Source organism: Ceratotherium simum, chromosome 6, assembly GCF_057802395.1.
Source record: "Ceratotherium simum simum isolate JZ-2026a chromosome 6, ASM5780239v1, whole genome shotgun sequence".
Taxonomy (NCBI): Eukaryota; Metazoa; Chordata; class Mammalia; order Perissodactyla; family Rhinocerotidae; genus Ceratotherium; species Ceratotherium simum.
This window is the reverse complement of record NC_141905.1, coordinates 28,606,424-28,623,050: the sequence shown is the minus strand read 5'-3', so window position 1 is coordinate 28,623,050 and position 16,627 is coordinate 28,606,424. Positions and strand designations below refer to the sequence as shown.

At 32.8% G+C, this 16,627-nt stretch overlaps 1 protein-coding gene across 3 annotated transcripts in view; it reads right to left on the bottom strand.

The window, feature by feature from the left end:
• The window catches only part of P4HA1 (prolyl 4-hydroxylase subunit alpha 1), an 86,960-nt gene that overhangs the window by 28,619 nt on the left and 41,714 nt on the right, over positions 1-16,627 (bottom strand). For 2 of the 3 annotated variants that reach the window (XM_004426987.3, XM_014784876.2), the window contains 4 exons: positions 9,324-9,563; positions 7,114-7,310; positions 4,631-4,807; positions 1,465-1,535 (listed from right to left, as the gene is read on the bottom strand). In XM_004426987.3, the coding sequence (XP_004427044.1) occupies positions 1,465-1,535; positions 4,631-4,807; positions 7,114-7,310; positions 9,324-9,563 (685 nt within the window). Of the gene's footprint in view, positions 1-1,464; positions 1,536-2,557; positions 2,629-4,630; positions 4,808-7,113; positions 7,311-9,323; positions 9,564-16,627 lie in introns of all 3 variants that reach the window. The other variant, XM_004426988.3, reaches the window with a different exon arrangement.

The window sequence follows — 16,627 nt, the reverse complement described above, 5'->3', positions numbered from 1 at the left end:
TAGTTTCAAATTAATTATGCCATATCGAAAATAGCAGTAATTTCTGAAAAATGATTACTTTACTAATGTATCCAGTGGAATCTAAATACCATAACGATTTGATGCCCACCATTATCCACTTAAAAAAATACACAAATGAAGTGTTTTTTAATACTTGGAAATTTTACATCATTCTTTTTTTTCCCCCTTGAACTTGATTTTCATTCCACTCTTACCCTAGAACAGTGGTTCTCAACAGGGGTACAGAGGTGGAGTCCCTTCGGATGGTGGTAGGGATTTTGCCTTCCAGAGAACATCTAGCAATGTCTGGAGACATTTTTGATCATCACAACTGGGGTGAAAGGTGCCACTGGCATCTAGCAAGTCCCAGAGATGCTACTAAAAATCTACAAAGCTCAGGACAACCAGTAACAAAGCATTATCTGATCCAAAATATCAATAGTGCTGAGGTGGAGAAGCCCTGTTCTAGAGTGATATGTTTCCACGCCTAAAAGTCTTTTATTCATCACATTATACTTCTCTACAACAAAAAAATATATATAAATTGAAAGAAATATAGATCTCCTGTAACATAAAGGTTGAAGTGTTAGAAACAATGTCTTCTGGAATGAGTTATTACAATTACTATCAGTACCTGTTAATCTAAATAACATGATTAAACAATCATTACCAACTATAAAAAGTGAAAATATACTAAAATGTTCCTAATAAGATGGATGGGCTTATTTTGTTATTTTCAATTAGATATGGTATATGTGGATAAATATTACTTATTGCTAGAATGAGACCAAATTCAGCTCAATGATATTTCTATTTTCATTTTTATGAGAGCTGAGAAACTTTCTTTCCATAAGTAAATAGATGAAAAAGGAGTTATGTTGGAATAACATCACTTATTCTGTGGTCTCCTTCTAAACTATATACATAAATTACACAGTGATCTATTATTAAATACAATTTCAGTGATTTTTTTCAGCTAATAACTTAAGTAGATTCTCTTTAAACATTGTTAAAAGCAAAGAATTTGAAACCAATTGACTTGCCAAGGATTTGTTATGTAATCCTTCAAGGCATTCACTTTCTCAATACCTATAGCTACTGGGTGACCCAGAGATTTTAAACCCCTGCTTTACCACAGAGGGCAAATTAGGCATTGTTCTATGAAGGGTCTTTGGCAACTTCTCTTACTTCAATATGAGAACACAACTTTACCTATCATGTAGGGTTTGGGGAGTCTCAGCAGGCATTCTGAAATCTAATAAGTTATTCTGGAAAATCTCTATTAATTGCCCCATAACCACGTCTGTTTATTAGTCCATCATGAAAATTCAGGCATGGTTGTCATCAAATACTTATGCCTAACAGCCTAGGTCTTAGAAACCGTATCATGGGTTTTACGAAAATTAAATTCTCAAGAAAGAAGTGGTCCAAATATGACTAAAATTCTCTCCATTACTCCCTTACCTCTTAGATACTCTGTACTGTGCTGTGGTCAATTTTCCAGTCTCAGGGTCATGTACTGTAGCTCGGCTCAGCTACAAAAAAAGAGAAAGGACAAGGACTTACTCACGTAGCAGGCAATTTTGGGCTTTTGTTTGCTTTGTTTTGTTTTGCCAAGCCACAGGTGATTGGAAGGGTTCAGATTGATCTGGATGGTAGGTAATGGTTTCAAATCAGCAAAAACATTTAAAAAGGTGGCAATAAGAAAAGCCACTTCCAAATCAAGAGAAAACGGGTTGAAGATTTTTGTCGCAGATTTATTGTCCTTTCACTTTTTTTTAAAAAAATCATTTGAAGCTGTATGTAAATGATTTATAGCACTGGGTTTCACAGGAGCTTTCTCAACCTAGAAGTTTAATGTTCTTTAAATATTTTTGACAAAAGAACACTTAGTAGTCTCTTTAAATTCATTTTTTTTTTAAACTCTCACCGAGATAACACTTGTTAAGTCTCTCTGATGAAGTAAAAGGCAACTAAGTTCCTAAGTAATAGCAGTTTGGAAGACTGAGATCAGAAGCACATTCTTTCCATTGCCAATTTTTAAGTCAGTGAGTTTTTTAAAATAAAAACATGAGGAATACAGATTACTCCAAAACGACAATGGTATTTTACAAGATATCTAACAAATGCCAACACAATCACCATGAAGGATGATGTGAATTCACTGCAGCATTTATGAATGTGAGAGAATTACATAAACAAAGACTACTCGCAGATTAATCCAGGCTGCTGCTTTTACTTTTTTTCCTCTTTGGCAAGAAAAAGAGAAAAGAAAACAAGTACCAAGCCATTTCCTGGATATTTGATTCCTGACCTGAAGAGAGAAGCAAAGCATATTAATTCCCTTAAAATAACAGACCAATTAAAGATTAAAAACAGAACTTCTAGTTAAAAGGAAAGACCTGTGAAACACAAAGCAGTTTATCCATGCGTATATAAACAGGCGGTGACTTGAGCTGGAGACTGAAAATGACCTACTTCCCTTACGTGAATAATTCCTGTAGGATGTACAAAACACTCATTAGAGGGCAAAATATGCAGCATACACATCTCTTACCTTTTGCTAATTCTGTAATGTACCGTCTCCAAGTCTCCTGTTATTGGGTTTGAAATGGTGGCTCGCCTCAGCTGTGAAGCCAACCATCAAAATAGTTGCATTACAAAACAAAAAAAAAAGGAATCACATTTATCCAACCAGTCAGAATTCTGGGATTTCTACAAAGGAGGCTGAAAAGAGAAATTAACTCCATAGACTTCCAGTCACCTTGTGTTGGGCCTTGAAAGCCAGGTGGTTTTTCAGGTTTTTGTATTTTTTAAAAGTTATTTTTTAAAATTTTGTTTTGTTTTGCATGAAACAAGCAAAAGAGATTGGAAATTAAGTTTCTTCCAATGGTTAGAGGATGTAACAGTGAGGGAAAGAGAAATTTTTAACATTTGAAGTCTAATTTATAGTTATAAGAATGGCTATCTGCCATTAACGATCCATCACAAAATTTTGATTTTAATTTTTTTCAGTGATGGAACTGTCTGCAAAGGTTAATGGTGTTCAAAATTTGTTTCAAGGTCAACTTTTCTTCCTTCAAGATATCTGCTCATATATTTCACATATACAGTGAAATAATCTTGGACTGAATACAAAGGCAGATGAAAAAAACTCACAAATGTTAAAAACAGTAAGAAAGGGATGACAGCCAAGATAATGATTTTAAATTTTTTTTAAAAAATGGAAGATGATTCTGAAGTTAACAAATGAGTATGACATTTTTATTGCCATTGAATTTCTTGATCAAAATAATCCAACTGGAGCATCCCTTTGAAGACTGAGACCTCCAAACCCAGAGATATAAGACTGATTTCCAAGCTGAAATGAATTCTTAATAAATATTCTACCAAGATATTTTGGTTTCCTGGGTTTATGGACCACAAATAATGGACTAAGATAGAAATCCAAAACAGAATGACAGAATGTAATGTAATTATAAACAGCATTCTGCTTGGGAGATTTATAAGAATTCCCTTGGACAGTACCCACACATATTAGATCAGTCTTTTCCATTTAGAATGCAATCTTTGGTAACAAAAAGTATCAATTTGGAAAAGTAGTAAAACTGAACAACAACAACAAAAATTCTAACTTGAAGTTTATTTTGCAGTACAGATATCCAGATAATTCAACCTTTATGGTATAACAAGAATCAGCAAACTATGGCCCATGGAACAAATTCAGCCTGCCACCTGCTTTTGGAAATAAAGTTTTACTAGAATACAGCCATGCTCATTTATGTATTTTCTCTGCCTGATTTTGCACTTCAATGGCAGAGTTGAGTAGTTGTGACAGACTGTATGGCCTGCAAAGCCTAAAAAATATTTACTATCTGGACCTTTACAGGAAAAATTTGCCAACTCCTGGGTAATAAGAGAGCAAAAATATGCCTAGTGTTTATTTAACAATCTCTTTATGAAAGTGATGACAGTTTGTATTTTACTATCAATAAGACCAAATAGGTTTTAAGAACAAGCTGATGGGAAAGAAGGCAAGAGCATAAAGGATAGTCTTGCTCACATTCTCACAAAAGAAGAATTTCTATGCTAAACACTAAGTTTATAGGATTGTGTTTACATTAAATTGTTTTCCTTATTGAGATAAATGTTGTGGGTTAAAGTCAGAAAACTATGATTCATTATGTCAAATTATCATGATGCTTACGCCCAATTATATCTTTCTAGTAATAACGTGCCTTATTTATTCTTTCAGATAAAAATATAGAAGATATGAAAATGTTGGTCTTTGATTAGTCTCTGAGATTAAAGGGCTCCAAAGTACATAGAAAACTTTTTTAGGAAGATGCTGAAACACATATTTGTTAAGCGTAAATAAAAATCCCATTTATGTTTTTCATAATTAAGTGGTTAAAACCCAGTTGCAGGGTACGTTATTTGTGCTGATAACTAAACTCTTTTTATACCAGTTTTTCTCAGTTTGTTAACAACTCCGTTATGCGGCAGCAACAATATCTAAATCTATCTGTGGGGTTATGGCCATATCAATTATCATTTCTGTAATACTGGAAAGGAAACACTGATCCACAAGTAAACTGAGGAGAGAAAAAAACGTAAAAAAATTATTTACCCTTGGTTTTGCTAGATCTTTGACAATTTCAATTTCTGCATCAGAAATAATATCATGGAAGCGAATAATACGAGGCTTATCCCACTCATCCTCTTGTTTGGCTGGAGCCAGAATAAATTTAGGATTCCGGTTTCCATCATGGTAGCGGCAAAAGAGTTTTTTCTGTCTCCGAGGAGTCTAAACATAAAGTTAAGAAAATGATAATTATATTACAGTAATAATATTTTTAATGCTTGTTCCTATGCAGATAAGAAATAAAAATCACACTTGTACATACAGAGAGTAATTGTGGAAGAATACACAAAAGAAACAGTACTCTGCAAATATTGTGCATCAAACACAACCTTCAAGATTTTGAAAGTTTTATTAATGATTATTTTCTGGGAGAGAGATGGTAGGCCTTAAATAAGAAAAAAGATAGGGTTTCCCTTTTAACCCTTCTCTCATCAAAATAAAGTTCAGGTGTTACAAATATGAAAGAAAGACATATTTATGGAAATATGAAATGAATGACCAGCATTGCTCCAAACTTCACAAAGTAACTGAGAAGCACTCAGAAAGTTTCTAAAAGAAAAAACAAAACAAAACAAAACCTAACCAGGTTTTCCTAAGTACCTCCCAGTTAAATGCTGTGGAAAAAAAAATTAAAAGAATTTTTTTAAAAGGCAAAGATGAAAATGGGTAGCTCTGAAAAAGAGAAAATAAGTTATTAAACAAAGAAGCCAGGTGCTTTTATTAGGGGGTATTAAAAATAGAGGAGTCAAGAAAACATATAAATGTTCTTTTCAATCTATGTATTATATTATATTAACTAAATAAGTTACTCCACGACTGATTCTTCTCTTGATTAAACAAGTATGTTATATATGAAGTAGGAATAATTAGTTTTTGTTTTAATTATTAGTTAATATACTAAAACAAATAATGATTCATGTTTATTCTCCATGTACTTGATTTACGTAGAGTCAAATCCAAGAATTCTTAATATAAAAGAAGTCTTTTATATAATGATGAGAAGGATTGAGCTATTCTGAGAAAAAGGATGCTCCTTCGATCTTGGGCAGAATTGACATGTGTGCGTCACATCAACAAAATGGCAAATTAGCAGACTTCTGTTTTATACCTGTAGTTCTACTTCACTCTCTTCTTTAGGAGTTATTAAGGGCAATAAAAAATATCTGCTTACTACTGGAAATCTAAACACTAACTAGATATTTGATGATATTATGGAACTACCGTGAATTTTTTAGGTATTGTAATGGTATTGTGGTTATTTTTTAAGAGTCTTTATCTTCAAAAGATACACACTAAAATATTTAGATGTTAAATTAAAAAAAGTTTCATGAGTCTAACAGAGTATTATTATCCTTGGATTTACTCATTAGCTCTCAAAGCAAAAGTAGGCATGCTCTTGCAGGACTCCATGAACTTAGCTATCAAAGGTGTCAACACAGATATGATCTACTTAGTTGCTATTAAAGGTTAGGATGTCAATAGTAAGTCATCAAATATCAGAAAGTCATCAATATCGAAACATAAAGCCCAGCTTGAGTTTATCAGTAGTAGAGAAAAAGTTAAACATTATTCAAATGTTTACACTTAAAAGCACCTACTTCAAAAATTCACTAACTCCTTCTGCATATGCCTGTATTCAGCTGAACACTAGTACCACATGATATGCCTTAAAAAAGGGTTCCATGATCAATTAATGTTGGGAAACAATGTCTATCATATCCATAATGTACATTATCATGAAAAGGCTCTGAAAAGTCCTGAGGCTGAACAAAATCCTACGTTTCCCTGATTTGAACTTTTTTGTTTTTGGCCTACTATCTAGTAACATCCTGAAGCATTGGTACACTGAGTTATAAAGACATAAATATAGATATACAATAAACAAAGGGATTTATAGATACATTTGAGTATTTTAAAGAATAAATGTTAAAGCCAAAATCTGTCCAAAGTCTTTCGGCATTTTTAATATTTCTTAAATAGACTAAAACATCTCACTAAGCAATCTTGTCAAGGTTGTCTAGGAGCAAAACTACAAGAGATTATTGTATAGATGAGTCCATTGTTTCATAGGATGGGTTAGAATAGTATATAATTTCTACTTAAGACTGCTGAAATCTCTTTTGCATTAAGATATAAGAAAAAACTTTATCAGTTCCCTTGAATTATCTGATCCTTCACCTTAAAAAAAAAAACCTCTTTTGATCTACGAAAAGAGTAATATTATTAAAAATACCTGTAATGGTATATGATTCACAAGATTTATTTTAAAGCTATTTTACTAACAATTAGAGCATATTCAGTGTCACACCTACAATAAGGTGATGTGGCATACTGTAATACTTTATGCAGTAATTCTGATTTTTTATCACATAAGCTTAAATACAAAAGAACTCTGATTCTCTTTAGAACTATGTACAAACACATACACACACACATTCACACACACACAATTGACTTTTCCACTTTACCATTTTGATACCCTCCCCACGGCACAGCATTTCGTACTTCTGTCTCTCTGGCAGGTAATCCACAGCAACCCCTTTTTTCTTTGATGTGGTTTTCTGATCAGATTGGTCATCTGAAGCAGACTTATTGTCATCTTTTTCTTTGGCCATTATATACTCAAAATATTTTAAGTTACCATTAGCTCTCTGATGCTCAGGATCTATTAGAAGAAAAAGAAAGCACGTCCATGAGTAAGTTTACAGTTGTTCAAGCAACAGAATACAGTAATATAAAAATAGAGGACCATATAATTTACCTTCCAAATCAGATGCTTTTGAGAGTGAAAGGAGGCACTAATAAAAACTATTATACCAAAACAAAAGGTGTAAACCAGTACTGCCTCCAGTACATCAGGTCACACAGTCACCCTTTACAAAAGAGGTCTGGAGATGGAAACAGCCATTTATTTCAAAGTAGCAATTACTGCTTCTACTTTGAGAACTTACTAATCAGCCAAAGGAACTATGATCAATTTGATGTCAAATGAATTTTAAAACACTACTCATTCTACTTATTTTAAGCAATGGAAAAGATTTTTCTGAGACTGAAATGTAATCACCAGGAGAAAACAGAGTATACAGTTCAAAAGCAACCTTTACCACAGATACATTATAAAACGTAGAACACAGCCTACTTTTGAGGGCTGAGTGGATTTCAGTCCCAAAATTCTAAGTGACACAGAAAAGAGATACTAAAGATATAATTTTCAAATAAGCCAGAATCCACTAACTGCCTCTGAATTGCTAGTCACAATTTTTAGCTATCTTTTAGGGGGGAAGGAGGACTACTCCACCCATCCGGGAGAAAAAATAATCCAAACAACCACACACATACACAAATAAAAAAGGCAGAACAGTACGTAGAAACTTCACATGTGACACGAACTGAAGTGTGTAGGAAATCTAGCCTTAGATGTGTAAAATATTTCTTGTCTTTGAGAAACTGCTCACAATATATGCTGTGATATACAATATGAGCCTAATTTTGTAAAAGAAAAGGGAAAAGTGTGGTTTGCAGGGGGAAGGGAGTGTATACTTCAAGGTAAGAAAAATTTTGTGGGTATCTTTGGGTGATTGGCTTATGGATGACTCTTCTATATCTTTTTCTACTTTTAAAATTTTTCTACAACGAGTCAAGTATTTTTTAAGTCAGGAGAAAAAAAATCACCAAAAAAATACTGAAAAAAAGGGTACTTGAAGTAACATCTTAATTTATTAATTCACTCAACTAAGAAATAACCTAATTATCAAAAGTTCATTTTCATAAGTTCATTTTCATAATGTTATAAACCAATGTTACCTCAAAAAAAAAGGGTTTATTTTCAGATGACCAATCCTTTAGGATTATTTTCAGATGACCAATCTTTTCGAATTGTTTGATTCTTCTAACATAAATATATTTATCTATTCATAAAATAATTTATTTTTTAGAAGTTTTAATGCTTTGTTATATACCAAAGCCACCTAAATTTATCAGCACACAACTCCACCTCCAGAGATTCTGATTTAGTAGGTCTGGGGTGGAGATCAAGGAATTTTCATTTCTAATAAGCATCCAAGTAATTCTGATGCATATGGTCCCTGTATCATACTTAGAGCAACACTACATCTCTGTTAAAATACTAGTGGTAAAATTCTCATAAGAGATCATATTTTTCTAACATTTGAGTATGACAATCAAATATATTTTCAGTCTATTTTAAATCACTATATTTGTATATGAAATGTAATAAACCAAAAACATCCTTGAAAGGAAACTGGTTAATATTTAATATGGCAACATGGTAAATAAACATTTTTGACTGAGTTAGCTAGGTTAGGTCCCAATTTTATAATTCCTGAAGACTACAGAGCAGAGAAACACAGCCAGTCTTGTAGTAGTATTAGGTGAAAAAAATCAATTGCCATTTATTTAGAGGATAAACAGAGAGAGGATAAAGCACGTCTGACAGATGAGGCTCGTGACTTTAACAAACAACAAGTACCAAAGCCATATGATGAGATATATAGTCATATATCAGAATTACACATATATCTCAGAATTATATATAAATCATCAAATAGCTTTGGTACTTTTTATATACATTATTATAATTATTACACGTATAATTATAATTAATACATATATATCCCCCAATATATCTGTAACTTTGAATTAGGCCAAGTTAACATACCTAGTTCAAGAAGCTTCTTTGTAAGCAAAAGTGCCTTATCCAGGTCTCCCTGCTGGTACACTGCATAGCTCAAATAATCTAGAACAGAGACTTTATCAATGGTAGAAACCTCGCCTTCATCCAGCTGCCTTAGTGCTTGTTCCATCCACAGCTCTGTATGGTAATAATCTGCTTCCGTATAGGCCACTTTGCCCAACTCAAAACAGTCCTCAACTGTTAGAAAAGATTTGTGTTTTACTCCTATGGAGAGAAAATACAGAGAACTTTAGGAATCTTAATATACTCTATATTTATTTAGGACTATATAGCTTTCAAAGTGCTATCTCACTTTCATTTGAACTTCCCCACAACCCTCTGAGGAATTATCCTAAGTTTATAAACAAAGGAAAAATCTACAAGGTAATGAAACACGGCAAGAATCACACAGCTAATAGAGTACATGGGACCTAGAGAACCCAAGACTTTAATTATCAGCCATCATACCAAAATGAAACACCAACTAGGTTGAAGCATGCAATTTTCTAACACAGCAGGAAACACCATATGAGATATATCTATCTTATTCCTAACCAAGAATCTGGACAAGAGATGAATGGACAGGAAGAGAGGCAAACCTGTCAGTTGGTTCCTTCCCCTTTCCCTTCCTCTTCCTTTTCTCTTTCTCACAGCATTAATGATATATAATTTACATACCATAAAATTCACTCATTTAAAGAATAGTTTTTGGTATATTCACAGAGTTGTGCAACCATCACCATAATCTAATTTTAGAACATTTTCATCACCCCAAAAAGAAACCCGTCACCATTAGCAGTCAATACTCATTATCTGCCCCCGTCCCTGCCCCAGCCCTAGACAATCACTAATCTACTTTTTGTATCTACAGATTTGCCTATTCTAGTTATTTCATATAAATGGAATCATGCAATATATGGTCTTTTGCGACTGGCCTCTTTCACTCAGCCTAATGTTTTCAAGGTTCATCCACGGTATAGCATCTTTTTTATTACCAAATAATAGTCCACTATATGGATAGACTATATTTTGTTTATCAGTTAATGGACATTTGAGTTGTTTCCACTTTTTTGGCTTTTATGAATAATGCTACTGTGAACATTCACATACAAACTTTTGTGTGGACATATGTTTTCACTACTCTTGAGTATCTACATAGTAGTGGAATTGCTGGGTCCTATGGCAACTCCATGCTTAACATTTTCACAAACTGCCAAACAGTTTTCCAAAGTGGTTACACCATTTTACAATCCCACCAGCAATGTACGAGGCTTCTAATTTCTCCATATCCCCGCCAATACTTGTTATTTTCCATCTTTTTTATTATAGCCATTCTGGTATGAAGTAGTATTTCATTGTGGTTTTGATTTGTATTTTCCTAATGATGATGTTGAGCATCCTTTCACATGCTTATTGTCCAGTTGTATATCATTTTTGGAAAAGTATCTATTCAAATCCTTTGCCCATTTAAAAATCTGGTTATTCATATTTTTATTATTGATTAATTGAGTTCTTTATATATTCTAGATACAAGTCCTTTATCAGATATATGATTTTCAAATATTTTTTTCCCATTCTGTGGGTTGTCTTTTCACTTTCTTGATGGTGTACTTTGAAGCACAGAAATTTTAATTTTGATGAAGTCTAACTTATTAATCTTTTCTTTTGTCAGTTGTGCTTTTGGTGTTGGCATGTCAACTGGTTTCTAAAGTGAAACTTCTATCTTAAGAAAAGGAGATAGTTGGCAGTTCACATGAAATAAAATATAAATAGAAAACCAAAACACTTGGGACAATATTTAGCCTCATTAATCATTAAAGAAATATGAAATTAAAACAACAATGAAGAAAAATATTTTTAAACAATAGCCTACATTTATTGAGGTCTTAGTTATTAATGCCTTATTAAAGATGCATTTGTCACTCATTTCATCCTCAAAGCAATCCAGATTAGGAACTAAAGTAGAGAGAGGTTAACTATTGTGCTCAAGGTCACACAGCTAAGAGCCAGAATTGGAATCTGCACATTACGACTCCAGAAATTTGTGCTCCTAATATTATACCATAAAATGGTAAAGTTTAATAGGCAGAGGGAGTAGTAAACTGGTAACTTTACTTTTAAGACATTCAGCAACATGAGACAAGAATAATAATTTTATATGCTATGAATTGATATTATTTCAATTATTTTTTTGAGTTAATACTAGAGGTTGGGGAAGAAACACCTTCTTGTATAAATGATTTTTTTGTAGCTGAACCAAATATTATAGCTAAAAACTATGATAAGCAAAAACCAACGATATGTATAAGGCAGATAGGTCAACATAATGGAATAGTATTTTTCATTAAGAAAGATAATTTCAAAAGCCATATAGGAAAGCCAGAAAAATCTAGACAGAAATATGTCAAAATGTTAAACTGTTACCCTGGGAGATGGATTATAAGCAAGTTGTTTCCTAAATCTTTATACCATTTTACCTCTTCAAATATTGTACGATTACTATTACTTTTATAAGAACAAAGAAAAAATAAAGAACTGTAGAAAGAAATAAATGTAAAAAGTATAACACTTAATGTTATGTAGAAAATGACAGCAACCATCTAACATTCCATCTTTATAAACAGTAAATCAGATGAGTTACTTGGAGATTTTCAAGGGCTGAGTATTTTATGTTGTTTTGGGTTTATATGATGTTAAGCAACGGAAAGAGAATTACTTCTGGACCACATATGCTTGGCAGGAGAAAAAAATCTTCTGATATAAAATACCTAGAAATGCTGGCTAAAACATAACAATTATCCACTCATACTACAGCCAACTTTACAAGAATTAAGCAAATTTCTTGGTGCCAAAACCAAAAAGGAAGTTCTTCAGATACTGGTTTTTACCAGATTAAGAATACAAAAAAACTATGATTAAAATGTTTAAAGAAATTAAAAAAAAAGAAAATATGAACATATGAGATACCCGAAAAAAGACCAGGCAGATCTGAATGGGGAAGAAAATAGAACTTCCAGAAATGATAAATACAATCAACGAAATAAAAACTTTTTGGACAGGTTAAACAGCAAGTTAGACACACAAAAAAAGAGAATAATAAACCTAGAAGAGAGCTAAATAAACTACCATACGATAAACTACCAAAGATGCAGCAGAGAGGAGGGATAAATATGAAGTGTTAGTTAAAAGACAAGGAAGAAAAAATAAGAAGGTATAATTGTACCTACTTGGAGTTCCAGAAGAAGACAACAGAGAGAAATGTTGGGGAGGCACTATTTAAAGAAATAATGATGGACAATTTCCCAGAATTAAAACACATGAAACTTCAGATTCAAGAAGCACAAGGGAACGCCAAGCCAAACATGGCACATGTGAGGGCTTCTTAAGTTTGTGTTTCAAGGAGGAGGAAAATAATTCCAAAAGGAAAGTCTGAGGTACAAGAAAGAATGATAAACAAAGAAATTAGTTGACATATGAGCCAATCTAAGTTAAAGAAAAGCTGAACCATCAGATTGGCAAAAATCTCAAAGTTTGATATTTTTTGGTGATGCTGTAGGGAAACAGGCAATCTCATATAATGCTGGTGGAAATGCAAAATGATACAACCACTACGGAGGAAAATTAGGACAATATTAGCAAAATTATCCCTGCATTTACTCTTAGATTCAGTGGCATCATTTCTAAAAAAAGTCCCAAAGATCACTTGGCAAAAATACAAAATAACATATGCAAAAGGTTACTGACAGCAGAATTTTTATAATAGCAAAAGACTGCAAACAAACCAGATGTCCATCAATAGGGGCCTACTTAAGTAAACTATGATACTGCCACAAAACAGAGTAACATGCATCTGTAAAAAGAAATGAAGAGGATTTCTATATATGATATGAAGTGATATCTAGGGCATATCAATAAATGAACACCAAGGTACAGAAAGTATTTATACCATGTACTTTCTGTGTTTATGTTGAGGGGAAACAGGAATATATACACATTTGCTTATATTTTCAAAAAGAAACAATGGAAATAGAAAAACTAATAAAATGGTTGTTACACAGAGAAAGAAGAAAGGAACAGGCTGAGGAAGACAGAAATGAAAATGAAATTGTCAATGGACCTTTAGTGTAGTTTGGACTTTGAAAGATTATAAAAAGTTTTACATAATTAAAAATGATATGGGTGAAATGAGTGAAGGTGGTGAAAAGGCACACACTTCCAATCAGAAGATAAATAAAGCCTGGGGATGTAAAGTACAACATGGTGATTATAGTTAACAATACCGTATTGTATATTTGAAAGTGGCTAAAAGAGTAGATCTTAAAAAGTTCTCATCACAAGAAAAAAAAATTTTGTAACTATGTGAGGTAAAGGATGTTAATTAAACTTATTGTGGTGATCATTCCACAATATACACAGTCATGCATCGCTTAACAAAGAGGATACGTTCTAAGAAATGGGTTGTTATGCAATTTCATCACTGTTCGAACATCAGAGTGTACTTAGACAAACCTAGATGGTATAGCCTAGTACACACCTAGGCTATATGGTACTAATCTTACGGGACGACTGTCATATATCCAGTCTGTCACGGACTGAAACCTCATTATGCGGCATGTGACTATACATATATCAAGTTATGTTGTTGTACACCTAAAATTAATACAATGTTAAATGTCAATTATATCTTAATTTTTAAAAAAGGTTATTGGGCATCTCTTTTAAATAAAAACATTAATAACAGCATTTTGCAGTTTTAGCTCTCACATGCTTTATCTCATTTGATACTCATGGAAATCCAAAGAAAAAGGTATTATGTCAGGCCCCAAAATGAATACTGTCCACCATGCTAGTTACAGTTTCATGTTCCTATGTTGGACCATGTGTTAACATGCTTCATTTGTCAAAACATTTCTAAATATAGTAGATATTCAGAAACCAAAATATAAAAATTTTGAACAGTAGAAGAGGATAAAGATAGAATATGAATTAAAAACTCAGCCTGTGATAAACTTGCTTTCAGTGAAAAAGATGTAGAAGAATAAGAAAAAGAAGGAGAAAGAGAATGAAGAGAGGAGAATTTTTTCCAACTGTTGACACCAATAGTCAAACAGTAATTGTGAGACTCATGGTGGTTTAACATTAATGTCAAAATATCTTGTCTTCTACCCCAACTTCTCCAACCTAAATAAATGGAGAGAGACAACATGTTCATGGATTAAAAAATTCTATATTGTCAAAATGGCAATGCTGCCCAAATTCTCCCCAAGATTCAACAAAATCCCAATGAAAATTCCTACAGGCATTTTTTTTTTTTTTAGAAACTGACAAGCTGATCCTAAGATTTATATGCAAATTCAAAGAATATAGAATAGCCAAAACAATTTTAACAAAGCACATAGTTGGAGGACTTATTCTACTTGATCTCAATACTTCCTATAAGCTATAGTAATTCACACTGTTTGATATTAAGGATAGACAGAAAGATCAATGGAACAGAATTGAATCAAGGAATAGACCAACTGATTTTTGACAAAGATGCCAAGGCAATTCAACAGGGAAAGGAAAGTGTTTTCAATAAATGTTATTCAACAAACTAAGTATTCATATTTTAAAAAACAAACACCAATCCTTACTGCCTATCATAAACAAGTCAACTCAAAATGTATCCTGTAGCTTAAGGTGAAATCTTTAACTATGAAACTTCTAACAATAATAATAAACTTCTGATAATTAAACTTCACCAAAATTTAAAACTTTTGCTCTTTGAAAGGCACTAATATGAAGACAAAAAGACTGGTTAAAAATATTCACAACACATTTATCTGATAAAGTGATAAAGATTTATCACTTTCATCCTAAATATATAGAGAACTCTTAGAACTCAAAATAATATGAACAGACTCTTCACCAAAGAAGAGATATGAATGGCCAATAAACACATGGAAAGATCTTCAACATCATTAGTCATCAGTTTTGACATAAGTATAACAATGTAAATTAAAACCAAAGGAGATACCACTACACACCCATTAGATTGGCTAAGATTAAAAAGACTGAATATACTAAGTGTTTATGAGTATGTGGAGGAATTGGAACTCTTATACACTGATGATAGTGATACTGGCTCAAGACAAGGTTGATATAAGGGAAGCCATATTGTAGAAAAGAAAAACTCTATTGTAACTTTGAGTGACCTCTGACAGACTAACCCAGCTGGATATGCACCCTGCAGGAGATCTAACTGCTCTGTAGATTTTACGACCCCTGCTTGTGCACGTACCCCAGCTGCGATAAGATGATAACTTTGTTTTTTTTGAGTTCCTTAGGAATGTGATTACCCCTGAACAGAGAATCTACACTGACAGCTATCATCAGTGAAAACTGAAAGATCTGGTGTGGCACTCCCAGTCTGTAACACCAGAAGGTCAACATTCCTAACCCCCTCCCCAATAACCGGATGGCCTATATAACTGCTGTAAGATGTTGTGCCCCCTTAAGATGGTTCTTTTGGACATGAGTCGGCCATCTTCCCTCTTGATGGCAAGCTGTAATAAGAAAGTCCTTTATCTCCTACCACCTTGCCTCTTGACTACTGGCACGTCTTGCGGTGAGCAGAAGGCCCCACGTTGCACAGTAACAATAGGAATATAAAATGGTACAATAATTTGGCAGTTTCTTAAAAGTTAAATCTATATCTACCATGCAGCCCAGCCATTTCACTCTAAGGTATGTAATCAAGAGAAACAAAAATATTAAATAATAATAATAATACTAAAATAATAATAATAAAAGAAGAAGAACAATCCCTAAAAATGAGAGGAAAATATTGAAATGAATGAACCCAATGGTTTAACATGAGGACATAACCACACAAAGAAAAGAATTACTTCAGGTGTTTTTAAAACAATATTTTGACCAATCATATCTGGCATAATACATTCTAAGGATAAAAAACTCAAAGAAATAAACCACATTCAATAGTCTTAATGTTATTAATAATGCAGGTACTATTATTTTAAAATTATTTTAGGCATATTATAGGCTAATACAAAAAAGCAATTATGTTAATGGCATTGGAATCAAGATCTTCACCACAAAAGAGATATAAGTACGAACTCTGTAACCGTAAATCTGAACTGGAATTAATAATATGAACTCACATATTTCCTGTCTCTGTCCATTGAAGACCTAAAATCAATGACAAAGTCAATAGCAATAAACATCCCTAGAACCTAGCCAGATTCTGCTGCCTAAGTGTCATTTTTCCATCAAAAAGAATCAAGGCTCAT